This window comes from Heterocephalus glaber, unplaced genomic scaffold, assembly GCF_053883595.1.
Source record: "Heterocephalus glaber isolate CG9 unplaced genomic scaffold, H.glaber_assembly_v1.0 deba00001781, whole genome shotgun sequence".
NCBI lineage: Eukaryota > Metazoa > Chordata > Mammalia > Rodentia > Bathyergidae > Heterocephalus > Heterocephalus glaber.
Window position 1 is genome coordinate 492,964 of NW_028258467.1, and position 27,359 is coordinate 520,322.

The 27,359-nt window shown below is 43.6% G+C and overlaps 1 protein-coding gene and 1 pseudogene across 11 annotated transcripts in view; one reads left to right on the forward strand and one right to left on the reverse strand.

Annotated features, from left to right (window-relative positions):
* Med15 (mediator complex subunit 15) overlaps window positions 1–27,359 on the reverse strand; it is a 73,533-nt gene that overhangs the window by 17,399 nt on the left and 28,775 nt on the right. For all 11 annotated transcript variants that reach the window (XR_015447944.1, XR_015447945.1, XR_002392147.2 and 8 more), the window contains 4 exons: window positions 12,368–12,419; window positions 10,459–10,488; window positions 8,750–8,962; window positions 393–637 (listed from right to left, as the gene is read on the reverse strand). Coding sequence is in view for 8 of the 11 variants with exons in the window: in XM_004874878.3 (XP_004874935.1) it covers window positions 393–637; window positions 8,750–8,962; window positions 10,459–10,488; window positions 12,368–12,419 (540 nt within the window). In the remaining 3 variants the exon portion in view is untranslated. The remainder of the gene's footprint in view (window positions 1–392; window positions 638–8,749; window positions 8,963–10,458; window positions 10,489–12,367; window positions 12,420–27,359) is intronic.
* LOC106008651 (mitochondrial import inner membrane translocase subunit Tim9 pseudogene) lies at window positions 12,454–16,336 on the forward strand (annotated as a pseudogene).

A 27,359-nucleotide genomic window follows, 5' to 3' on the forward strand; every position in this document is an offset into this window, starting at 1 on the left:
GGGAAGTAGGAAGAAAATGTTCAAATGGGAAGGAGAACAAGAGAAGGGGGAGGAAGGAGGGAAGGAAGAGAAAAGGAAAAAAAGAGAGAGAGAAAATAGAAGGGAAAAAATGGAATAAAGCTTTGATAAATAAGGAGGGGAAGAAGGGTTGAAGGGAAGGGAGGAGAATGGGGAAAAAAGAAGAATCAAGATATATTATCTACAGGTACAAATTCCCTATGATGAATGTTATCACTATGTATATCAAAAGTTTACCAATAAAATTAACAACAACAACAACAACAAAAAACAAAAACAAAGGAGGCCCCCACACCCAGCACCATGGCTGATGCCTATCCTTGGCTAAAGGACTGCAGGAGGGAGGACTGGTGCAGATGCAGGGAACCTGGTACCTGTTGCTGGTTTTGATGATGCAATTTAATGAGGTGCTGCTGCTGTTGCTGCTGCTGCTGCAACTGTTGCTGCTGCTGCACCACTGCTTGGAACTGCTGCTGCATGGCACTCTGCTGTGCCTGGAATTGCTGTTGCTGCTGCTGTTGCTGCTGCTGTAGCGCCGCCTGCTGCTGCTGGAACTGCTGCTGCTGCTGTTGCTGCTGCTGTTGCTGCTGCAGTGCCACCTGCTGGAGCTGCAACTGGGCTGGAGAAGAGACCCAGATGTAGGCCAATGCCACCCCTAGGGCTGCCTCAGGGCTGCACAGCAAAGGAAGCAGCAGCAAGCCAAGGCCTCAGTGCTACAGCTACTATGCAGACTGGGTGTTCAGGCAGGGCATGCTACCCAGGCCGTTGCAGGAATCTGAAAACTCTCATTTAAAAAGACAGATCAGACAGCAGTTGGCATTTGTGTTGATTATGAACTTACTTGAATTACTCTCTAGAGATGAAGGAGAAAAGGGCCCATTAAGTCTTCACTATGGACAAGAAGCAACTGCTAATGTACTTTCTTTCTTTCTACCTATAGATTTGTTGATTCAGACATTCATTTGAATGGCATTAGAGAATATGTGTTGTTTTATGACTGGCTTATTTTGCAAAATGGTTACAAAGCTCACCCCAGTTGTGGAATGTTACCAGCTTTACTAGTATTATTTTTATAGAATACTATTCTACTATAATAAAATAATATCTTACTATATGAGTTGCCCACATTTTTTTATCTACTCAGCTGATTGACATTTGGGTTGTTTTTACTTCTTGACTATTGTGAATAATTCTTATATAAATAGTTACAAGATTTTCTGTGTTGAGGTTTCTTTTTGTGTGATGAAAATGTTCTAAAACTGATTATGGTGACAGCAGCACAACTTTGAATATACCAAAAACTACTGAATAGTGCCTTCCAAATGGGTAGATTATATGCTAATGAGAATTATATATAAAAAATCAGGCATGGTGGCACATGGTTGTAATCCCGGCATTCTGGAGGCCGAGGCAAGAGGACTGCTGTGAGTTTGAAACCAGTTTGAGGTACATAGTGAGTTCAAGTCCCTCCTGAACTACATAGTGAAACCCTATCTCAAAAAACTGAAAAGGGAAAAAAAAACCCACAGAGAGAACTTTTCTATGCTTGGCCCAGTTTTCGTGGCAATATCACGCTACCGTATATCACAATGAAAATATGCCCTTGTTTGTATGGGTGTGTTTACTAAACTCTTACAGACAGCAATTTTATCACCATCTAGGTGGGTTGGACTACCATCAGAGCAAGACACTGAGCAGTTCTAATACACAAAGATCCCTCAGCTCCCATCAACAGTCCCACCTCTCAAGCCCTGGCCACCACTATGGTACTGTCCATTTCTAAAACTTTGTCACTTCAGGCCAGGGATTTAGTTCAGTGGTTCTGGCACCTGCCTTGTAAGTGCAAGGACCCAAGTGTACCAAAAAAACAAAACAAAACACTTTGTCATTTCAAAATTACATAGAATAGCTGGGGGAAAAGTTACACAATAAGTAGAACCACACAGCATGAATCCTTTTATGATTACTGTTTTTCCTTCTGCATATTTCTCTGAAGATCACTCAAGCTGTATGAACAGCAATGATTTCTCCTTCTATTGCTAAGTAGTATTCCATGAGATGTATCTATTGTTGACTATGCGCACAATGCAGAACATCTGAGGTGATAGGAGATTTGGGCTATTCCAAATATAGCCATGAACATTTATGCATATGTTTTTACAGGAAATTTTCATTTCTCTGGGATAAATGACCAAGAGTATAATGGTTGAGGTTTACTTTAAAGAAGCTGCACCATTTGACGTTCCCATCTGCAGCACATGAGCAATTCAGTCTCTCTACCATCAGCAAATGATATTGTCATGATTTATTTCAGCCATTCTGGATAGATGTTAAAACTTTTTTTTTTAACAGCATGTTTTCTTTGTTTTTTTCAATTTTTATTTTTATTAGTAGATGTTTGCAGTACATAGTGATTACATTCTAGAACTCTTAAATTTTTCTTTTGGTTACAAATTTCTGTTTAACAATCTGAAAGCATGTGAATGACAAAAATACTTTGAAACTGTTGAGACTCACTTTATGGTTTATTTTTGTAAACATATCTGTTCCATCCTGTGTTTAGAGTAAGTTCATTATACTGTTCAAATCTTCTCTGAATGTACCAATTTTTATCTGCTTAACTAGCAATAATCAAGAGAACTGAGATAACTGCCCAATACATGTATGTTTGTTCGTCTTTTATTTTCTAATCTTTTTGCATCTTACAGGCTTTTCATCTCTCCAGAACTGAGCATCATTTTAGAGGTAATTTTTGTTTATGCCAAGGGTTCTCAACCTTTCACCACTGCTGACTCTTTGGCGCAGACACTTAATTCTATATAGTGGGGAGCTGTACTATGCAAGATGTTTAGCCCATCTCAGTATATCTGCCCTCTACCCACTATGTGCTAGTGGCACGCCATCTGTGATATCCAAAAATGTCTCTGGACATTGTCAGATGTCCCTATTGTGCCCCAAAAAATCACCTTGGCTAACAATCACTGGTTTAGATTTAACATATTCAACATCTCTTCTGTCACTGTTATGTGCTGCATCTCAAAAGGACAGCTTAAGAGGGAAGAGGAAATGGTGAGCAATAAAAGAACACTCCCTTTTGTGTTGTTTATCTAAAAACTTCTTGGGCTGGGGATTTAGCTCAGTGGTGCCTCCACCTGCCTAGCAATTGTAAGGTCCCAAGTTCGACCCTGGTATGAAAGAGAGGGGGGGGAGAGGGGAGGGAGGAGGGAGGGGGAGGGGGAGGGGGGAGGGGGAGGGGGGAGGGGGAGGGGGAGGGGGGAGGGGGAGGGAGGGAGAAGGAGAAGGAGAGAGGGAGGGAGGGAGGGAGGGAGAAGGAGAGAGGGAGGGAGGGAGGGAGGGAGAGGAGAGAGGGAGGGAGGGAGGGAGAAGGAGAGAGGGAGGGAGGGAGAAGGAGAGAGGGAGGGAGGGAGGAGAGAGGGAGGGAGGGAGAAGGAGAGAGGGAGGGAGGGAGAAGGAGAGAGGGAGGGAGGGAGGGAGAAGGAGAGAGAGAGAGAGGGAGGGAGGGAGGGAGGGAGAAGGAGAGAGGGAGAGAAGGAGAGAGGGAGGGAGGGAGGGAGGGAGAAGGAGAGAGGGAAGGTGGGAGGGAGGGAGAAGGAGAGAGGGAAGGTGGGAGGGAGGGAGAAGGAGAGAGGGAAGGTGGGAGGGAGGGAGAAGGAGAGAGGGAAGGTGGGAGGGAGGGAGAAGGAGAGAGGGAGGGAGGAAGGGAGAGGGAGGGAGAGGGAGAGGGAGAAAGAGAGAGAGAGAGACTTACTTCCTGTGGCCTTGGACTAGATTTACAGGAACCAAATGGTTGGTAGCTCTGTTTGAATCACTTTAACATTTTATTATCCTTCTGACTCCACTGCTGAATCTACTGAGTGCTACTCTAACAGAATTACCTGTTTCTAAGATATCCTTCAGGCCTTTGTTGTCTGCATTTCCACAACAGCAGGTTAAGATATAGAAGCCTTTGACTTAACTTGCTTGGGGTCAGCTGGGCTTTTTGAAGCTGTTATCTCTTCCCAGACTATTTTCTTCCATTCTCTCCATTTGGTGCTCTGGGGCTTTGATTAGATCCTGGTTGGTCAGAACTGTGTCTTTCCATTTCTTGCCCTTTCTTTTGTATCTTCCAGGTCCTTTTCTCTGTGTTATACTAGGTAATTTCTTCACATGTAGCTTTAGTTCACAAATTTTTTTGTTTTTGCTTTTTGAGACAGGGTCTCACTATGCAGGTTCAGGCTCACCTTGAACTCACTACATAGCCCAGGCTGGCCTCAAACTTGCAGTGATCTTCCTGCCTCAGCCTCCCAAATGCTGGGATTACAAGTATGCACCACCACGAGCAGTTCACAAACTTTTTTTTTTTGGTACCAGGGATCAAACTCGGGACCTTGCGTTTGCGAGCCAGGAGCCAGAACCACTGAGCTAAATCCCCAGGCCCTTACAAATTCTTTTTTCAGCTCTACCAAATCTGCTGTTTGCCCATCCACACATTCTTCCTTCAATAACTGTATTTCTACTTTCTGTAAGGACCATTAGCTCCTTTTCAAATGTGATTGGTTACAGCGTTTTCAGTTAGAATCCTACCCTTCTTTACACACGAGGAATCTATACCGCAGTGATGGTGAACCCTTTAAAGCTTTCAATGATGCAGCCCAATACAGCCCTCAAACCGTAAGTTCGCCACCATTGCTATAGCACAGGGTAGGGTGGGAGGGTGGAGGATGTGATGATGTGTGTATTTTTGGTACTAGGGATTAAACTCCTGGGTACCCTACCACTGAGCTATATCCCCTAACTTTTTTTTTTGGTACCGGGGATCAAACTCAGGTCCTTGCGCTTTCGAGGCAGGCGACAGAACCACTGGGCTAAATCCCCGGCCCCCTAACCTTTTAATTTAATGCTGGTGGTTGTGGTGTTTTTGAGGCAGGGTCATACTATGGGTAGTTCTGGCTGGCCTTGAACTCTTGGTGATCCTGCCTCAGGCTCGCAAGTGCTAGAATTACAGGTGTGCACCATTATGCCCAGCTGCATTTTATTTTGACACAGGGCCTTGCCAAGTTGCCCAGGTGGGACTCAAACTTACAATCTTGTCTCAGCTTCCCTCAATGCTGGGATTACAGGTGTGTGCCACAGTGTCTGACATTATAGCCCATATTTAACAGTGCCAGTATGCATTTATTGTCCCTGAGTGTATCTACATCTGTTTATTATGTTTGTTCTCCTTCATGATGTCATTTCCTTCATACCAGGTGAATTGTGATTGTGTGCTCATTCCGCCTGACATAACCTGTGCAATTTTCACAACCATAAACTGGAGACGTTTCCCTCTATTGTACACCAGCTTCCAAAGGAGCCAGAGGATGCCACAGGTCCCCACATAATCCTGGGAGAACAGAGAAATCCCAGGCTTGCCTTCCCCATTTGACAGTTGGCCAGGGCTCAGCCTTCTGCAGGCCAGCAATCCAAAGAGCAGCCTAACCAGGATCTAGGACAATGGTAGGGAACCTATGTCATAAGTGCCACAGGACGCTGTTTGCATCACTGAAAGCTGTAAAAGGTTCATTCTCACTGGTCTAGGATATCTCGAAGAGGAAGAATCCTCAGTAGCAGTCTGTCACACAGCCAGATGTAGGAATTATTATTATTATTATTATTATTATTTTTGTACCAGGGATCGAACTTGGGACCTTGTGCTTTCGAGGCAGGCGCCGGAATCACTGAGCTAAATCCCCAGCCCAGTAAGAATTATTTTTTAAAGTCAGTTTTCTATGCACATAATATAAAATTTATTGAGGAACAAAAAACAGAGTGAAAAGTTTGGGTTCTAAATCTGTGTCACACCCCCAGCCATATACATAATCAACAGTTTCTGTCTAATTTGGGTCACCTGGAATCTATGAGCATCCACTGCAGTGCCTGCTTTTTGAAAGTCCCTTGCAAAATCTCAGACCTAAGGTTTGCCTTCATAGGGGTACCTGGTGAAGATCTGAATCACCCAAAATTATGCAGTAATTTTGCAGAAGGCACCAAGATCTCAAAAGCCCATAAGACAATACCACTATTTCAGGCAGACCATGGAGGCAAGGGGTCAAGGGCAGGGAGGGAAGTTCTCTGACAGAGATAGCAGCAGGACGCAGAAGTAGAGAAGCCACTTCAACTTTCAACTAGTGCCACCCAATAGACCAGACCTATAGAATTGAAAACAGGATGTGGGTCAAGGTCAGACTAGGGAGGAGTGGGAGGATACCAGTGATTCACCACTGAACTTCTGACAAATAATAATTCTAAAACAAAGTCTTAGGAGTGGGATCACAAAGCAAATTAGGTGAGATTCTAAACCCATATTTTTAAAAACCATTTCTTACTATAAAAATAAGTCAACCACTACACAAAAGTATAATGCAGAAGAAGCCAGAACTTCTGTGCTTCCTTGTATAAATCTGTGCATCAGGTGTGTTGATGAGAGAGAAGAGGGGAGTTTAGGATGAAGAACCAAGTGGAGATTGTTTGAGGATAAGGAAATCGTAATGTGTCAAGAGTTAAGAGGGCTGGGGATTTAGCTCCCTGGCACCATGCCTGCCTTGTAAGGACGAGGTCCTGAGTTCAATCCCCAGTACCAAAAAAAAAAAAGAGTTAGATGGGAAGAAGTCAATAAGAGCTGGGTATGGTGGCACACACCTGTAATCCCAGGGAGGCTGAGGCAGGAGGACTGCCTAGAGTTCAAGGCCAGCCTGAACTGCACAGGGAGACCCTGTCTCCAAAAAAAAAAAAAAAAAAAAGGAAGGAAGAAAGGGAAAGGGAGAAATAGAGAGAGAGAAAGTAATATGAAGAGGGAGTGGCTGGGGATGGAGGAAGGTTTAGTGCAAGAGTGGGTGGGAAAGAGGACCCCCCCCTAGGGCCTCTGAGAAGGGAAAGGTGATGCTCCTACAGGAAACCTGACACAGGTCAGGATGTAGGGGTGAAGAACGCACTGGGTTTCCATTCCAGTTCCTGGCCCAGGTGAGACTGCAGTTCTTGCCATAGCTACCTCACTGCCAAAGCAAGGGCAGTGACTCTGCCCTCTTTATAGGGCTGTTGTTATTATTTTCCTTCAACTCACTATGTAGCCCAGGCTGGCCTTGAACTCACAGTGATCCTCCTGCCTCAGCCTTCCAAGCGCTGGGATTACAGGCATGCACACACTACCACTCCCTGCTTCATAGGGTTATTGTGAGGGACTCATGACAAAAATATACTCAAACACCAAACCTGTATACAGATGTCCATAGCAAGATCAAACTGGAAACAACCCAAACATCTTTCAAGGGTGAGTGGAAGGCAAACTGTGGAAAGTCCATCCCAGGAAACACTCAGCAATTAATGGCATGAACTACTTGTACAACTTGGATGAATTTCAAGGGCATGATGAAGAGCAAAAGAGCCAATCTCAAAAGTCAAATGTCTATGGCCTGGGGATTTAGCTCAGTGGTTCTGCAGCCTGCCTCGCAAGCGCAACGTCCTTAGTTCGATCCCAGGTACCAAAAAAAAAACAAAACAAAACAAACAAAAAACCAAAGATAAAGTCTCAACCTGAGTTGGTATTATTGTTCCGATACTATTTCTTGCTTTTGACAACATACTACACAAGGCATTATCACTAGGGGCAACTGGGTAAAAGGCACATGGGAACACCCAGCTATTCTACAACTTCCTATCAAACTATGTCAAAAACAGTTACATAAAAGGAGAAAAAGTACTGAAGCACTTTGCAGTGGGTACAGCACATTACAAATATTGAAAAAATGTTCACGGGAATCAGACAGACATCAAAATGGGTCTTGAAAAAAAGAGGAAGCAGGTTCACTGATTCTCCCTGAGAGTAGCTCTGGTCCAACTGAAATACTGGACTATAGCTCCACTCTCACTCCTGGCCACGGCAGCCACATGCAAGGGACCAATGGCATGACCTACAGAGAACAAAGCACCTCCTTCAAGGAGGGGGGGTCCAATGAAGACGTGGCTGTGAGTCTTAAGCCAGGACTGGCCAGGGGGCAAGAGTAACATCAGAAAGGATAGCTCCAGGCCTTGGGACAGATCATGGGGTCATGGGGTGCTGACACTGCATTGCTCCACAGCCAAGAACCACGTAAAATACACTGTTTCTTTTTCCATTGTAAAACACAACCTAGACCTTGGATGTTGGCCTAGGCCCTCCCCAACCTTCTACAAGAGCCTCATCCTCCACCCAAAAAGAGAGCCTAGTTTCCCCAGGCATGGTGGTGCACACCTGTGTGTGATCCCAGCACCCTGGGACACTGAGCCAGGAGGATCATAAGTTTGAGCCCAAGTGGGACAACTTAGGGAGACTGTTTCAAAATAAAAAGCAAAATAGGCTGGGGATACAGTTCATTGTTAATACCCTGGGTTAAATCCCTAGGACTGAAAAAAAAACAGAGAGCCCAATTTCACTTAATCCTTTTGGTAGCTCAAATAGAGCTTGGAGCTTTTCTCTCCATACTAAGCCTAGAGAGGCAAAAGGACAGGGGTATCTGTAACTTCTCCATGCTTTTCTTTCTTTATTATTTTTGGTACCAGAGATCAAACTCAGGTTCTTGTGCTTGCACAGCAGGTGGCGAAACCACTGAGCTAAATCCCCGGCCCCTGCATGCTTTTCTTAATGTCATCATAAGGAAAGGAATAAAATGCAGTGTTGTAAAAAGAAAGCAAATTCTCTTGGAAGTGCAGTACTCACTCTGTGGAGTTCCTGTAGACACTACAGTCATGCCATGAGGAGTCATCCCTGAAGTCCCAGGGGGTGGCTGCCCAGAGAGGGACATTGGCTGCCCCATGGCACCAAGCCCACCCATCCCGCCTAGGGATTGTCCTGGGCCCCGAGGAGGCATGCCAATTCCGGCTGCTCCTGAGGCAGGTCCACCGGTAAGGCTCTGCAGTGCGTTCATGGGATCTGTTGGAACATAAGCAAGCAGCAACTCAGTAAAGTACCCAGGGCTGAACAGGTTCACAAGTGTGAGGCTCACGGGGCACAAACATCTTCTCATCTATATGCTTTACCCCCAGGAAGCCCCGAAAGTTGACAGCCAGAATCCCAGAGCCAGGATATGTTTGTTGATCAATGCTGCCAGAATATGAGCCACATGAGAACAAGGAGCACACCCCACCCCTACTCTGGCCTAGGTCAGGGTCCTAGTGCTAGGCAGGAAATGATCCCCTCTTACACTAGCAGTTAGTCTAAGGATGAGCTGAGGCCTGAAAGGCAAATGGCAGCCATGACCTGACTACCTAGACACCATGCTGGGTGAGCACACTGCAGAGATTTCCAGAAACAAAGTACAAGGGGCCCTTCTCCCCAGCAGGTGGGAGCACTGTGGCCAGAGAAGAGAAGCAGGAGGAGTCAGACAGACACTCCTCAAGGAGGGCACAAGTAGGCTGACACACCAGTGCCCCACTTCTCTTCCAAGTCTTTGCAGGATGCTGCCCCAATACAGCTGTGCAGCCAGAAGAAGTCCACCAGAGAGCCCAAGGTGTGCAAGAGCTTCACAGAGTGCCGAGGGGCAGACTGGGCTCACTAAGCTCCTCAGGAAAGCAGACTCAGCTCAGTCAGCAATGTCACAACCACACACAGAAAGTCTGATGCTATCATCACAAGAGTGTGCACTCACGGTAAACAGTAGCCTGCAAACAGGTGTGAGCTGGCTGGGTCACCTTTCCACAGAACTGGGTAGTGCCAAGGACCACCCAATGCCACAGAGCGCAGGCATTCTCCTGATGACATGCACTTGACCCTCCCACCTCTGACAGGCCAAGAATCACTATACAGGTTGAGATGGGGCCTACACAGGCAGGGGCACCCATCATTTATAGGTCCCTGTGTAGGGCAGGACACACAGACACATAGCCTGTAGTGCTAGCTCACTCCCTTCCTGACAGGCTGGAGGTCACGGCCAGCTTGAACCTGGCTTAACCTCATCCTAAGCAGCAGAGACTAGGGCTCTGCTGACTGAATTCCCCTGATGTGATAAAACCTTGAAATTAAAAAGGAAAGATTTCTGACTTTGCAAAGAAATTTTATAATTTAAGGATCTGAATTCACATCTGCTCTTTAAGACATGCTATTAGCGATCATTATACTGAATATATGATAATAGTTCTCTCCCAGGGAGCTCAAAATTTTTAAATAATGAATTAATAGCTTTATTTATGAGTTTTTATAATCTTTAAACAAGGAGGAGAGGCATCATTTGACTTCAGTCTGCAGGAAGATAAAAAGTAGAGGAGAGACTCGGGTACAGCTGGCTAGCCTCTGCCCTGCCAGAGATCTCCTGAACATTCTCCTCTAGCAACAGGTTAACCCAGGCACAGGAAGAAGCATGCATCATCTCACACCTGCTGCCACAAGTCTGAGGTTGGGAAAAACTTTATTTCAAAAGAAAAAACTCTTACCACTGACAGAAGCTTGAGATTTCTTGTTATCTGTATAAAGACACAAACAGAAAAAAACCAAAGTAAACAAAGTTTTATATAAACATGTTTCCACAGGAAAGTCAATTTTGTAAGGCATTTGACCAGAGGTCATTTGGTAAGACTGATCTGACCTTGCCCAGGAACAAGGCAAGAGACTTGAGGGCCTCAACCCCAAGGAATCACTGGTACTTCTGGCAACCAGGGGAGGAGATATCTGCTCCTGGTAGCACTGAACACACAGAGGCCCTGGGCACAGGACACAGAGCCACACAGGAGTCCACTTAGAGCCTCAGGGAACTGTTTCAAGCCTGAGGCACCCTGGGGTGGGGTTCTAGGCCTATGGGCCTACTTTTCTTTCCTTCCAGGTCCAGGATCTCAGTGTGGGTTCTGGGCCACAAACAAAAGAGCAATAGGGGACTGGGGATTTATCTCAGTGGTTCCACCACCTGCCTCGCAACCACAAGACCCTGAGTTCGATCCCCAGTACCAAAAAAAAAAAATCATGCAAAAGAGCAATAGGAACCCACTATGGAGCTGAGAACTTGATAACACCTCCATTTCAGCCCACTCTGGTTGCCTAGGTGAGGAAACTGAAGGTACCTGAGGCTGTCTGGAGGTCAGGTCTAGCTGGCCCCAGCATATGGGGAAGAACTGCCCAACAGTCTGTGGCCCAGAGGCTTCTAAGAGCCCCTCTCTGTGAACCCATGAGACTCTCAGGATCATGTGTGTCTCCAGGCGACTGTCCTGATGAGCACAGCAGGGTGTGCCTGTGTGTGTGCGCGCACCAGGACATCTGGATGCTTGGTTCCCAGATTCCTGGATCCTTCTCTTCTTCCACACTTTTCAGGTCTTTCCACAACCCCAAAAAATGAGATCCCATGAAGTCCACTGGACATTCTGGTAAAGAGTTAAGTGTGGGAAGAAGCAAATCATACTAATCTCTTGGCTCTCAATGTCTCTCTTTGCCCTCAGGAATTGACACTGAAGCTGCAGCTGCCTCTAAAAACCATGTTCCAAATGTCACTAAGCCACGGGGCATGGAGAGAAGCCAGTGTCAGAAGAAGCCCATATCCACTGATTACATTAATGGGGTAGGAAAGAGAGTTGTTGGCTGTACCCAAAGTGGTCATCTACTCCAGTTTCCTTCACAGGCTACAGCCATCCAGGAACACTCACTTGGGGTCACATGCTTCCACAAAACACACAAAGGCACCAAGACTTCTCACTTCTGAAGTTATCTTAACAACTCATTTCTGAAGAGCTGGGGCCACTGCCTGGCCAGAATGACAGAACCACAGTGGACATTCTGAATCAGAGGGGGTACAATGTAAAGTGAGGGGAACCTCATGACAGATAGGAGCAAGGGGTAGGGATTTAGAAAGTCAACCTCAGAAACACAGCATCACAGAAACACACATTAGGTCAGGACTCCATGGATCCATAAAACCAACTGGAAAGTGTCTGTTTCAGAATAAACTGCTTATTTAAGAACTGCCCCAAGGGCTGGGGATTTAGCTCAGTGGTTCCGGCGCCTGCCTTGCAAGCGCAAGGTCCCAAGTTTGATCCCCAGTGCCCCCCCCCCCCCAAAGAACAGCCCTGGGGGTTAAAAAACAAAAGTCCTATAAGAAGGAGATCAAATCAGAACAATTTTGATCACTTTGAGGCCAACATTCCTATCATGTCAGGATCTGCATTTTTGAGGCTGAGGCTTGAGGGGTATGAAGAATCTGGAACCCAATGCCATCCAGTGAGGAGCTTCCCAGAAGCAAGTGGACACTGACATTCCAATTCAGGCACTGCAGCCCACAGGGTCAGCCTCCACTAAACAGCAGAAGAGTCTGCTTCTCAGAGCCATCATAACAACCCAGAAATATGAAATCTTACTTACGAATGTCTCGAAAATGGATAATGAGCCTGGCCACAAGGGAAAGGTATTCGTCCTAAAAGTAAAAACAGGTAGCAGTTTAATCCCAAATGGAGAAGCATAGTCATGTGACTCCCTCTCCCAACCCCTCGCCCTTCCTGGCCATCCAGCTGAGGTTCTTCCTGCAAGCTTGCTGGGCCCTGGGCCTGACCAAGATGGTTGCAGGTGCTCTGCCCGGCTCACCCTCCTTTGGAATCCATCTCAGAGAAGAGCTGTCAGTGCCCCACTCTGTAGCTGATAAAAGGCACAAAGAAACAAAGACACAAGAAGGGCACAGAGAACCTTCAAAAGGCAGCTGCTCCACTCTAATGGAAAGACCACTCAGTTGAGAGAGCCAGGAGTCATTTCAAAGCCTCTTGTCACAGAGGGCTAAGGAGCTGGCCTGGGGTCACAAAGCCTACCCAAAACAGACACAGGCTCGCCACTGTTGCCTTTGCATATGGGTATAAATGTGCTTTCCATTTTCATGCCGAGCCTGTTTCTGCCTTTCCTCTGCTGACGTGGTATGTGCACATAAATCTCCATGGGATGCATCTGGCCATGCCTGCAGGGAATCCATGTTCCTCTGCTGCCTGCACCAGCAAGGGACGCAAGGAAGCAACACTTGAAAGCGGCAGGTGAAGAAGGTCCCTGCCTGCCCAGGCCCTCGGTCCAGGCTGCCATGTTTCTGGAAGGACCTAGTAGGGCCTGCCTTCCAACAATTGTCCTTTCTGTACCCAAGGACACTCACTCCCAGGTACTGTAGGTAAATCACTACAGTAAATCACCACAGTCAAGGAAGTAATGTCTGAGTTAAACCTCACTTCAGAGAACATCTTTCCCCTCCATAGAAATGCCCATCCTTTCAGCAAGGCAGCTTTCATTCTGCCCTGCTTAAACAACTATCCTCCCAAGTCACCATGGTGCTGAGTCCAACAGACAGCAGAAAGAAAGACAGTAGGTGTTTAGGACAGAAAACAAATGTGGACTGGATGAGGGTGGAAATTAAAGGACACTGTCTATACCTTTAATACCTATCACCCAATCTCCACACTCCACTCCACCACTATTTTTCACTTAGGGGAATCAGAGCAAGGTAACATGAAGGGGAAAGGACAAGAGAAGCTGGCAAATGTTCTGTCAAGGGGACAGAGACAGAGAAAGGGACAAGAAAAAAATGCTGAAACAAAGGGTGACTGAGATATTCTGCCAACATTCCCAACTCCCAATGGCCCCATTAACTTCCAGTTGGAAAGACAATGTTCCCAGGGTAAAAGGGCCCTATACAGTCATAAGGGCTGGTCTCTAAAGGACAGCAGTGTGGTGAGTGGGAGCAGTGGAGGTGCAGGGGGGCTACAGGAAGGTCAGGAACGGAAACAGGGCATTCAAGCTGGAGGGAGAGAACCTGGAAGCCAGGAAATTCCACACCTAGCCTCTCATTAGCACCCTGGACTATCCTGTAGGTCTGTGATACCATAAAAATTTTTGTGAAGTTTTCCCTACTACCATGAAGGAGGAAGTAGGTTTCAGAAGGAATAAGCTATGTTTACATTGACAGAAGATACGGTAAACAGAACTCAAGGAGGAAGTTCTCAAAGCCCTTCCACACAAAGGCAGGACCTAGCAAGACTTACTACCAGCCAGTGCCTAGCACTACATGGACAGATATCACCATGGTGGGTATCTAGTGTCATTCCTGGCCTACAGCAGGTGTGGCCATTGAGGTACAGTCTGGCTCTGCAGACCAAGAGGAAGGAATGGGTTGCATTATGTGAGAATGGAGCACAGGAAACAGTCACACTGGTGGCCAAAGGGCTTTCTTGGAGGTAAAATGCATTTCTTACATTCTCCCAAGCCAGGTTGTCCAGGATCATATAGGGGCTAAGCCTGGGTCAGCTACAACAGCTCCTTTCTGTAGAAGATCCCAGAATCTGATCTCTGGGCTGGGCTACCTTTCACTCCCTGGCTGTTCACTGTCTGGAGATGCTAGCATCCTGACATTTCCAGGTGGAAGAATTCCCAGGCCCAGTCCAGACAGAGAGGAAGTGATAGTACTTCTTTCTATTCCAAATCACCCCAACTCTGCTAAGACAGTTTCAGAAAAAGGGCTGAAGAACATCTCTTTATCTTTGCTCCATCTCCTCTGGTCACTATCAAAAACTTAAATGTCCAAGATGTACCCAAGACTAAGTCTTACTAGACCATAAATGACAAATCCTTTAAGAAGAGCAGTCAACACTTGGGCAGTTACAAAGTGCCAGGCACAGCTGTAAAAATTTCGTAAGTGTTAATGCCTTTAATTCTCGCAACAACCCATGAAAGAAAATACTGACATTCTTGATCCATGCATAAGAGAAAAATATTTTTAAAAGTTTCACGGGGCTAGGGGTATACAGCAGGTACTTAGCACTCATGAGGCCAAGGATTCCATCTCTAGCACCACACACACACACACACACACACACACACACACACACACATATAACACAGAAAAATTGCATGACTTTCAACATTTTCTTGATTAGTACAGTTCAAGTCTTACACAGAGGCTGAATAATATGTCATGGAGTAAGTGCCAAGAAGGAGAAAGCAGAAGGGAAACAGGCACACTTCTTTATGAAATACTACCCACCACACACTGTGCTACCCACTGCTTTTTGTATAAGACCTGGGGAATCAGAATTACTTAAATGTCTAAGTAAAACATTGGAATCATGGATAAACAAATATCAGGGAGTGGGTTGGAAATGAGCCTTTTCCAAACTTAGTGTTACCTGTCTTCACTTTGAAAATATGTAAAAATTTCACAACTGAGAAGATAAAACAGAATCAAGGGAAAAAGGTACAATTTCTAAAAATTCAAAATTAACCAAAACAAATTAGTTGGGTATCAAGTTGGTGCCAGAATCATATAGGAAAAAGTATTTTGAATGTCCTTTGGGGAAAAAAAGGAAATCAAGAACCAAAACTGAATGTTTTCAATAGAAGGTATACATTTTAAGGATGAAAGGGCTCCAAAGGAATCTTAAACCTTTAGATCATATTTTGTCATTAGTGGTAATATTAAGATGTTTATTCTGAAAATACCTGAGAATAAAGCAAGCAGTTATGCTAATAATACCAGAAACCAAGATACTCATAGTTACAAAATAGGCATATGTTTAAAATGAAAGAAAACACTGTAAGGTTCATTTGAATTGGAAACATCAGTGTGAAATTATGGAGTTTTGTTTTTATTTCAAACACATATTATTTCTTAGATCTGTTCATAAAAAAGGTCCAAAAGTACTAAGCAGAGCAGTGCCCACAACTGCATACTCTGTGTGCTATATTACCCTCGAAAAAGAACCTTAGATCTCTGCCATTCTCCGGCCAAGGCGCCCACTTTAACCCCAACAGGCCGACAGTCGTCGCAGTCCCCTCAGCCTCGTATGGACGTAAGCCAGTGACTGAGTAGAAATCGGGCCTCATTGGAACCCTGAGCAGAGGTTGGACAACTGCTTCTCAGGAACTCAGGAAACTCATGGGTCAGAAAAGGTGACTCATAAATAAACCAAAAGAATACGGCTGCACAGATATCAGAATCTGATCAGATAAAACAGTTTAGGGAATTCCTGGGAACCTAAAATAAACTTACAGAAACCTGCTTTTTGGACTATGGTAAAGACTTCACAACAAGAGAAGTAAAACCTGAAGAGATCACCTGTTCAGAACATTGCTTACAGAAATATTTAAAAATGACACAAAGAATATCCATGAGATTTCAGGAATACCATATTCAGCAGAATGAGCCCCTGGCAGCCAAAGTGGGACTCCTTGGCCAGCCTCGATAGAGAAGTCCCAATGGCTGAACTCTGGGTGGAGGCTGCCACGGCTGTTGCACTGGGAAAGAGGACTCATCAGGTGGAATCCCTGGAAGCGGTGGGCACCATGTTGAAGCATCTGTCATGACTATTTGGCAAATGGAAACCACTGGAAAAACAAAATTGCTGCTCAGCAGGAATAATCAAAATAGAGGATCTTATTCAGTGAAAATAATAAGGTGCAACATTTTTTGAGGCCTAAGATTCAGTACCTTGGTAACTTAATTAGAAAAATAAGCCACTGTTTCTTCAATAGTGACTGATAATTTTTAAGCAAAATATGTGTTCAATCATGTAAGAGAAAAACATTACTGGAAGTGAAATAAATGGAAATATCACTGAAAAAAAAAAAAAAAAGAAGAAGAACCTTAGAGTAACAAGCCATCTGGGGGCCTAAATGCCAGCGAGCTATAAAAGACTAAAAGAGGTCATGTAAACAAAACAAAACAAAACAAAACAAAACAAATCAAGAGGTCTTGTAAGAAGCCCCAAGAGAGACAGGAAAGGCCTTAGGAACTCCCAGGATGTATGTGGATGGGACCTTTTATACAATTAAACAGATTGAAACACGCCAGATACACAACCCTGAGTTTGAAATGTTGCTGAACAGAGACCCATCCCTGGCCTCTGGGAGCAGACCTTGCACTGGGAAGACTGACAAGAACATTCTTGTACAGAAAATGCTGCCTTTGTTGTTGTTTGGTGGTACTGAGGACTGGATCTAGGGCCAACTCACTGAGCTATATCCTCAGCCCTTTTTATTTTGAATAAGGTCTTGCTAAATTGCCCAGGATGGGCTCACACTTTCAATACTCCTGCCTCAGGCTCCCAGAGTGCTGGGATTATGGGCATGCATCTCCATGCCTGACTTGCTGCTACTTTTATTTTGGTCCCTGGGGCACTTTATCACTAAGCCACATCCTCCTGTCTTTGTTTTTTGAGATAGGGTCTCCCTGTGTAGTTCTGGCTGGCCTTGACCTCACTATATAGTCTAAACTGGCTTTGAATTTGCTGGGATTGTGCTGGGATTATGGGTGTGAACCACCATGCCCGGTTTAGACTTAGCTTTTTATTTTGAGACAGGGTCTAACAAAGCTGCCCAGGCTGGGCTTGAACTTGTGATCCTCCTGTCTCAGCTTCCCAGAGTGCTAGGATTACAGATGTGCACCACCATGCCCAGTTGAGAGAAAGCTTACTGACAGAAAAATTCCATGTTATAAATGTGAGAAGTCAGCATTAAGTACAATTAACATTTTGCAATTCATAATGAAACAATGGAACCATCAGATAATAATGGGGAGCTTTACACAGGAACAGTCAGGCTGCTACTCTCCAAATGCCCAATCCTTTTGGAAACATCAGGAAACCTAGAAATGTTGGATGCTAACAAGACTGCAGTACTCTGTGCACTTTCAATCTCACACCCAGTTCACAACTAAGAGAGAGTCAGGCGGGAGTCAGACCCTTGCAGGGCCCATGCAGAGGGTCCACAGAAACTGATTCCATTAAAAAATATATAAGGTTTACTGACATAATTCACTGTTCATAAAATCCACCCATTTAAAGTATAACACTCAATAGTTCTTTTCTTTTTTTTTTTTTTTGGTACCGGGGATTGAACTCAGGTCCTTGGGCTTGCGCAGCAGGTGGCGAAACCACTGAGCTAAATCCCCCGCCCACACTCAATAGTTTTTAATATATTCAGAGTTATGCAACATTATTGCAATCAATTTTGGACTATTTTCATCACTCCAAAAGGAAACTCCATTTCCCCCACAGCATTCTTGGCCCTAGACAACAACTAATCAATTTGTAGTAGTCTAAATAATAAATTCCATTTGTAGTAGTCTAAATAATAGGCCCTAATACATCAGGTCTGATTCCATGGACTCTGTAAATGTTACCTTATTTAGGAAAAGCATCTTTGGTGATATGCTGAAGTTAAGGACCTTGAGAAGGGGAACATCCTGGATTACCCAGGTGGATCTTAACTGCATTGCATGTATTCTTGAGAGGGAAGCAGAAGGAAATAGGGGCTGGGGATGTAGCTCAGCAGTGCAGCACCTGCCTGGCAAGCGTGAGTCACTAAGTTCAATTCCCAGGACCAAAAAAAAAAAGGGCCAGGGAACTCCCTGCCTGGCAAGCACAAGGTCCTGAGTTCAATTCCTAATGGGGGGTGGGGGGGTGGTGCCGCACACCTGTAATCCCAACACTTGGGAGGCTGAGGCAGGAAAACTCCTGTGAGTTCAAGATCAGCCAGGGCTACATACTGAGTTCAAGGTCAGCCTGAACTACTCACCAAGATCCTTTCTCAAAAGAAAAAAAAAGAATGGGCTGGGGATTTAGGTCAGTGGTTCGGCTGCCTGTCTCGAAAGCACAAGGACTCGAGTTCGATCCCTGGTACCAAAAAAAAAAAGAAAGAAAGGAAGGAAGGAAGGAAGGAAGAAAGAAAGAAAAGAAAAGTAAAAGGCAAGGTAATGTAAAGATGCAGCAGAAAGAGATTTCACCTTATGATGGAGACTGGACCCTCTACAAAAATACCACCAGCCACCACAAGCTGGAAAATACGACAGAGATTCTCCTTGAGATCCCTCAGCAGGAGCATAGCCCTGCTAGCATAGTGATTTTGGCCCAGTGTTATTTAAGACTTCTGGCTTGAGAACTAAGAGAGAATAAACTTCTGTTCTTTTAAACAACCAAGTGTGTATTAATTTGTTACAAAAAATACAAGAAATGAACACAGATTTTGTTACAAGGAGTGAGATGCCTAAAAATGTGGCAGTGGCTTTGGAACTGAGAGTCTGAGAAGCACAACAGAAAATCCCTAGATTGCCTTGACAGGCTGTTGGTAGGAACAGGAATACAGACTCCACTAACCAGATTCTGCCTCAGAGAAAGTGAAGGATCTGTCTAGTTGTGTGGAGGTAGTATTACAAGCAATGAACTCATGAATTTGGCTAAGTAAATTTCTAAGCAAAGTGCTGAAGGTTCAACCTGGTTTCTTCCTGTTGCTTGGAGTAAAATATGAGACGAATGAGATAAATTGAGAGCTAATATGCAAAAAGAACCTAGACTTGATTTGGGAAATTCTCAGGTCACTCAGATTGGAAAAAACAAACAAGGAAGTAAACAAAATGCTAAAACTAGGAGATCCCCTGTTAAGAAAATGTGTTCTGGGCCAGGGATTTAGCTCAGTGGTTCCACCGCCTGCCTCTAAAGCTCAAGGTCCCAAGTTCAATCCCCAATACCAAAAAAAAAAATGTTCTAATTGCCAGCATGGTGGTGCACACCTGCAACCCTAGCTCTCAAAAGGCTGAGGCAGGATTGCTGTGAGTTCAAGGCCAGCCTGATTTACAGAGACCCTGTCTCAAAAAACCAAAAGCCGGCCGGGGATTTAGCTCAGTGGTACTGCACCTGCCTTGAAAACACAAGGTCCGGAATTTGATCCCCAATACCAAGAAAAAAAAAAAAAAAGAAAATGTGTTCTAGAGAGAAGGCCAATGGTATGGCTACACAAATTTTGGCAATTGTCAAAGAGATCAGGTATGAGATTCATGAATCCTCTCATTCATCTTATAGAAGCCAAGAACAGGAGTGAAATTATATAGGATTATGGAGAAACCTCACCTAATAGCACAACTCTCATCACATACTGGGGAGACCCCAGAAGGTTTCTCAGAGTGCTGTACCAGCAAAAACACTGCCAACTTGGACTGAAAGGTTCATTAACTAGAAAAAAAATCAAAATTGGACTCCCAAAATTCTACAGGTAGGAAATAGGCTCATAAAACTACTCAACAGCAGGGCTGGGGATTTAGCTCAGTGGTTCCAGTGCCTGCCTCGCAAGCCCAAGGTCCTGAGTTCGATTCCCAGTACTAAAAAAAAAAGAACAAGGAAAGATGAGCTGTGTATAGTGGTACATATCTGAAATCCCAGCTACTTGGCAGGCTAAGACAGCAAGATTGGAAGTTAGAGGGCACCCTAGGAGACAAAGTAAGATCCTGTTGAGAGACAGATACACTCAGACAGATAGGCACGCGCGCGCACACACACACACACACACACACACACACACACACATGGAGGCAGAGATAATGAGAGAGGGAGAGAGACTGACCTCAAAAGCACGCATAGGCATGGTGGCACATGCCTGTAATCCTAGCACTGTGGAAGGCTGACACAAAAAAATTCCAAATTTGAGACCAGCCTAGGCAACTGACAGTCTGTCTCAAAATATAAAATAAAAAAAGGGCTGGGGCTATATAGCTCAGTATGAATGTCCTGGGTTCAACCTCTAGTACTAAAAGAAAAAGAAAAGATGGATGACCACAAGGGCAGAGCCATGGATCCAGAAATCAAAGACTCCAAGCTTGTGGTAATTTATTACGGCAGCCATAGGAAACTAATATAGTACCTAAATTGATATGCCTATTACATACATGTCATAGAAATGCAATATGTGGTCCTTTATGGCTAGGGGAAAAAAAAGACAGGGTAGCCTTTAATTCCCACATATAGCAGTCCAATGTGTGCTACCATGCTCACAAAGTTTTCAAGGTTCATCTATGACACAGCATTATCAATACTTCATTCTTTCATATATGGCCAAATAATGTCTCAGTACATGGATACATTGTCTGATCCATTCTCAGTGCCTGTCTCAAAAACAAACAAATGAAAGTACTATATCATTTTTTAAAAATTAAATGTTTTATTTTATAAAACAAAACAAAATTCCACAACAAACCAAGAGAAAAACAATAGTTAATATACTGTATATCATTATCTTCACATAGTTGGGTGCACTAGTATTTGGTGCATATATATTTATGACTGTCATCTCTTCCTCTTGAACTGTTCCCTTTACTTTACAAGGATGTAGTGGCTTTCTTTGTCTCTCTTAATTAGTGTTGGTTTGAAATCCATTTGACCTGCAAATAGGATAGCTACTCCTGCTTATTTTCAGGTTCCTGTCGCATGGAGTATTGTTTTCCACCCTTTAACTTTCAGTCTACGAGTTTCTTTTTGAATTGTTTTTTGAATGAAGCATATTATTAGATCTTGCTTCTTGACCCATTCTGCCAGTCTCTTTCCTTTTTTTTGGTACCAGGGATCAAACGCTTGCGAGGCAGGCACTGGAACCACTGAGCTAAATCCCTGGCCCAGTCTATTTCTTTTTGACTGGTGAATTGAGACCATTAACATTGATGGTTATTAAAACAAAACAAAACAAACAAACAAAAAAACATTGATGGTTATAACTGGTATGTACTGACTTATCCTTGTCATAACCTTTTCCTGTTGTTGAATTCTCCCCCTTTGCATTTAATTTCTTGTCTTGCCTGATGGGTTCATTCTGCTGGGCTTCCTTGGGTTGTGATCCTCATTGTCTTTTCCTAGCATATTGTTTAAAATTTTTTGGACTGCTGGTTTGGTATTCATGAAGTTTCTCGGGTGTTCTTTGTCATGAAAGTTATCTTATTTCTCCATCAATTTTGAAAGATAGTTTTGCAGAGTACATCAATCTAGGTTGGAGGTTATTTTCCTTTAGGGCTTGAAATACTTTACTCCAGGCTCTTCTAGCCTTGAGGGTTTGCGTTGAGAAGTCTGCTGTGATTCTGATGGGCTTTCCTTTGTATATGATTTGTTTCTTTTCTCTAACTCCTTGTAGGATTTTGTTCTTCTGTTGGGCTTCTGAAATCTTAACTATTATATGCCTAGGTGTAGTTTTTTTTTTTTCATCAAAGCTAGTTGGAGACCTATATGCCTCACTTATCTGTATGTCAAATTCTTCTCCCCTGCTTCAGAAGTTTTCTGCCATTACTTCTGTGAACAGTTTTTTCATGTTGTTTGCACTGTCTCCTGTTTCTTCATTGACTCTGATCAGTCTCATTTATTTTTCTTTGAATCATCTAGCAGCTGCTGGATTGATTTCTCATGATCCCTATTTTGAAGAAATTATTCTTTTCCTGGTCACTAATTGCAAACCTGTTTGCTATATCTGATATTTTGTCCTCACACTGGCTCATTCTGCTGCATAAATTTTCAATGGAGTTTTTAATCTCCTGGATATCTGCTTTATGGATTCCATTTGTCTTCTATGCTGGGATTTCATCATGTTCCTCAGCTCCTCTATTTTTTAATCTGTGTCTGCTCTAGAGTTATTCATCATCTCTTGCACTATGGGCACAATCTCTGTTGTTATCTGAGAAATTATTCCTGATTTCATTTTTTCCAGATTCTCTTTGGCTGCCAGTTCAGGGAGTTCAGGTGACTGAGTATCCTCATATTTTCTTTTTGGTACCTGGGATCGAACTTGGGACCTTGCACTTTCAAGGCAGGTGGCGGAACCACTGAACTAAATCCCCAGACCTATCATTTTTATATAAGGGACTTGAGCATCTGCAGATTTTTGGTATCCTTGGAGGATCCTGGAACCAATCCCCTAGAGATACCAAACTTGTTAAAGGTAATTTTTTTTTTTTTTTTTTTTTTGCAGTACTGGGGATCAAACTCAGGACCTTGAACTTTCGAGGCAGGTGCAGTGCCACTGAGCTAAATCCCAGCCCTGTTAAAGGTTAATTCATTAAAGAGCAAATAAGTAAACATTCAGAAATAACTTCAGTTCTAATAATCATCTCTCCAAAAATTTCCTATAGATACTGGCAGAGGTGCAAGCACCCTGACTACCTTCTCATCCAGTGGATGCCAAGTCTTCCAGAACTTTCAGAAGGCTGGCTGGAGTGTCTGGAGTTGCCTTTATCACTACAGCACACCACCCTCAGGCACATTTATATTTGTTTCCCTCAGCCTCTTTTAGACAGAGAGGAATTCCAACCATAGGAACTAAGGTCTTCAGGAATTAAAGTAAATGTCTCAATATCTTTTGCTCTGGTAGATGGGAATCAGGAAGAGACCTGGCAAACAGTGTCGGCTCTAAAAGACTTCTGGGTTTATATCCCAGCTCTCTACTAGGTCCCAGCCCAGTGACATTCTGGGTAAGGCAATTAGCATGCTGTATCCGAGTTTCTTTCTTTGGGAAAGAATAAGAGATCAAATGGGGTCACAAGAACTCAGGATATGACCTTTCAAGGGAACATCACTTTAGAGTCCACAAATGGGATCTGGTCATGAGAGCTGAAGCCAGCCAATGTCAGAATGGGGAAGACTTTAACTTGGGGACTTAACATCTACATTGGAGATATGTGCCCTTAGTCACTTTCCTTGTTCCTGGGACAAAATACATGGAGATTAATAACTTAAAGAAGGAAAGGTTTATTTTGGCTCACAGTTTCAGTACATGTTTGGCAGACTCAAACACAGAAAACAGAAAATGGCATGGTGGAAGGACCTAAGACAGTGGTGGTAAACCTTTGGCACATGCTGCAGTGGGCTGTTTGTATCACTGAAAAGGCTAGCCATCACAAGGACAAGGAAAGCTGCCAACACTGTGGCAGCCAGGAAGCAAAGAAGTGAGAAGCTGGGAGGGAGACATACTCTTCTAGATGACACCATCAGTGACCTGTCTCTTCTGACCAGACCCCACTTCCTAACAGCAAGTCAACTATCTCTCCCTGTCCCCTCGTGATTCTAGCACCTCCCAAAACCCCTTTCTATGAGTACATGAAGCTTTCAGGGGACATTCTCAAGCTTTAACATAAAATGCCTACTCCTGGCAATTCTGTGATTAATGTAGACAAGAGTACACAAAATTGTATGTACTAGACAGTCTGAGGTGCCCATTAGTGCCACAGTCCTCTAAAGTGTGGCACCTTTGGACCTATAAGCCCACTTTCCAGGTACCAAGGAAAGGTCATCTCCCTCCTTGTGATAGTTAACTGTGTCAACTTGAGTAAGAAGTGCCCAACTAAACTGGATCAACACAGTTCTGAGGTGTGGATAAGGGGATTTACTGAAGACAGAAGACCTACCCTGCTTACGCTTGTTGTCTGAATATAAAATGGAAAGGAAGAAGGAAGGCTTGCTTTTCTGCCCTTCCCTGTTCCAAGGTCCTTCCTTTTAAATTCTTCCACAGCTCTTCTAAGAGTCTCAGGCAGCAGGGGCAGGTACAAATGTGCCTGAGCTATTTTTTCTTTTGTTTTTTGTAACGCTGGGGGTTAAACTCCCTCAGCGTCCCGAGAAGCTGGTATTATAGGTGTGTGCCAACATGTCTGGTTCTGAGCTGCCAGCTTAACCTTGAGAGTCCTCTCACAAGCCCACGTGGTAGGAAGGTCCTCGACAGCACTTAATTTGCATCTGCTTCCATGTGGAGTTTGATTAGTGAGTATAAAGGCAGACGTCAGATGACAGTGTCCAAGTATAATGTCTGTCTGTGTAAGAAGACAGAAATTTTCCAACACTGCTCTCATAAATACTTCCCTTCCAATTAGTCAGATCCTCCTTTAGAAATTAGGGATGTAGAGTCACCTTAATCAAAGGAAATTAACTGAATTCATTAAGGTACAACATGAGTAATTCAATATGTAGTAATTCAGAGACCAAGGCAGAGTGAACTGTGATGGGGAGGGGCTGCTGTGCTCTTAGGTACCCCCTTTGGTTTTTTTTTTTGGTACCGGGAATCAAACTCGGGTCCTTGGGCTTGCAAGGCAGGCAGTGGAACCACTGAGCTAAATCCCCGGCCCTTAGGTACCTTCTTTGTGATGAAAGGCTTATTTCCTCAACTGCCAGGAGGGTCCCTGAGGTAGCTAGTCTCCATGATGGCCCCACAAGAATCACTGGCCTCCCTGTATACAGAGATAGCTGCTCACACCCTAACTTTGCACTGGTCTTAAGACTTCCTGTATCCAAATGATGTTCTAGAGTCTCTGAGGACTAGCAGGTACTACTTTCTCCTCTTGAAAGCCAGTCACAGTGTTGCAGTGAAATCTGAACTACACCAAGAAAGATACCATGTGGAGGCCACTCTGGAAAAACTGATTTACAGCCACATGATGGATCCTTTATCGATCTCAGCTCAGCTGCTCCCTGAAAGCAGTCACAAGAGAAGTCAGAAGTGAGACTAGCAGAATGGCCCAACAAGGCAATTCCAAATGTCCCAACTTCTGGCCCACAGAATCAAAAACAATACTAACTTGTTACAGTAAGCCATTAAGTTTGAAGTTTGTTTGTTATGAATTAATAAATAATAAAAAATACTGAGCCAACAAAGTCTACATTTTAAAAAGTGAAAGAGTTCAATATGTCTTCATCAAAATTCGTTAATTCTAAGAAAATATAAACTAACAAAACCAACAAAAATATCTTATCCCCAAAATATGTATCTAATAAGAGACTTATATCCAAATACACATAAAGAACCATTAAAACCAACAACATGAAGGGGGTGAATGGGATAAATAAAATTTAATAATAATAATAATTTAAAAACCAACAACAGAAAGACCAACAACCCAACTTAAAAATGGGCAAAGAGCTGGGCATGATAGTACACACCTATAATTCCAGCACCCTGGTAGGCTGAGACAGGAGAATTCCAAGTTTGAACATAGCCTGGAAACCTAGCAACTTAGTAAGACCCTGTCTCAAAATAAAAAATTTAGAAAAGGGCTGGAGATGTAGTTCAATGAAATGGGCTTTCATTCAATCCCCAGTACTGGGGGGTGGGTGGAGGCCCTAAGATAGAAATACACATATCTCCAATGAAAATATACAAATAGCTAATAATAGCACATGAAAAGATCCTCAACAGCATCAGTAAGCAGGCAAATGTAAATCTAAAGGCCAATGAGAAACTATATATGATGGTGGGGACGAGGATGTAGCTCAGTGGCACCACAACTGCCTGGCAAGCGCAAGATCCTGAGTTCAATCTCCAGTACAAAAAAACCCACCAAAAATCATATATGTGATGGCTGTAATAAAAAAGGCAATAACAAGTGCTGGGGAGAAACTGAACCTCATAACCTATTGGTGCATTTTAGATAATACAGTTACTCTGGAAAACAGCCTGGTAGATCTCGAAAAGGTTAAATCTAGCTAGGGATGGCGGCACTTGCCTATAATCCCAGCATTCTGGCAGAGTGAGGCAGGAGGAAAGCAAGTTTGAACTCAGCTTAGGCAACTTAGAAAGATCCAGTCTCAAAAAAAAACACAGTGCAAAGGCCTGGGGTCAATCCCTAGCACTGTAAAAGAAAAAAAAAAGTTAAATGTAGAGTTATCATACATTGCAGTAACTCTACTCCTAGGTATGTACCCAAAAGAAATGAGAATATAAGTTCACAAAAAACATTATACATAAGTATTTATAGCAGTATTATTTATGGTAGCTAAGAATTGGTAACAACCCAAATGTCCATTAAGTAATAAATGAATATATAGAATGTGATATTACACAAATGGAGTATTATTTAGTAACAAAAAGGAATCAGATACATGCTACAATATGGTTCACAGATGAACCCTGGAAACATACTAAGTGAAAGAAGCTAGCTGCAAAAAACAACCAACTAAACAAAGCACACATTATGACTGTTGTTTTTTTAAGGTTTTTTTGTTTTGTTTTGTTCTGCAGTCCTAGAGATTGGACTCAGGCCTCACACAGGCAAGCACTCTAACACTGAGCTACATCCCCATTCCTGTATGGATTTATATGGAAAGTTCAGAGTGGGCAAATCCATGACTACAGGAAGTAGTTAAGTGATTGCTGATGGCTAGGAGGAGAAGGGTGTTGAGTCCTAATGAGTACCAAGTTTCTTTTGGAAAATTTTCTAAAATTGCATTGCAGTAATAATCCACACAACTTCTGAATACTCTATACAACTGAATTGTACACTTTAAATGGGTGAATTGTATAGTATATGAATTCAATCTTGACAATGCTCTTAAAAGGAAAACAAATTGCTTAATCAGACATATCTACAAAGCAGAGCCCACCCTGTCCCACCTCAGTATGTCTGCTCTTGTAGCTCTTTCCTATGCATCAATGCGCCAACAAATAAGTACATTTTTTTCCCCACTTCTACTACATTTCTTTTCTGACATCCTGCTTCATTTCTATTAAAATGACTCCCCAGGGAGAACTCATGTATGAAGGGAGGTGATCACATTAAGCTCAACCTGGCCCAGGGCAAGAACCCACACAGCAGAAATCCTTC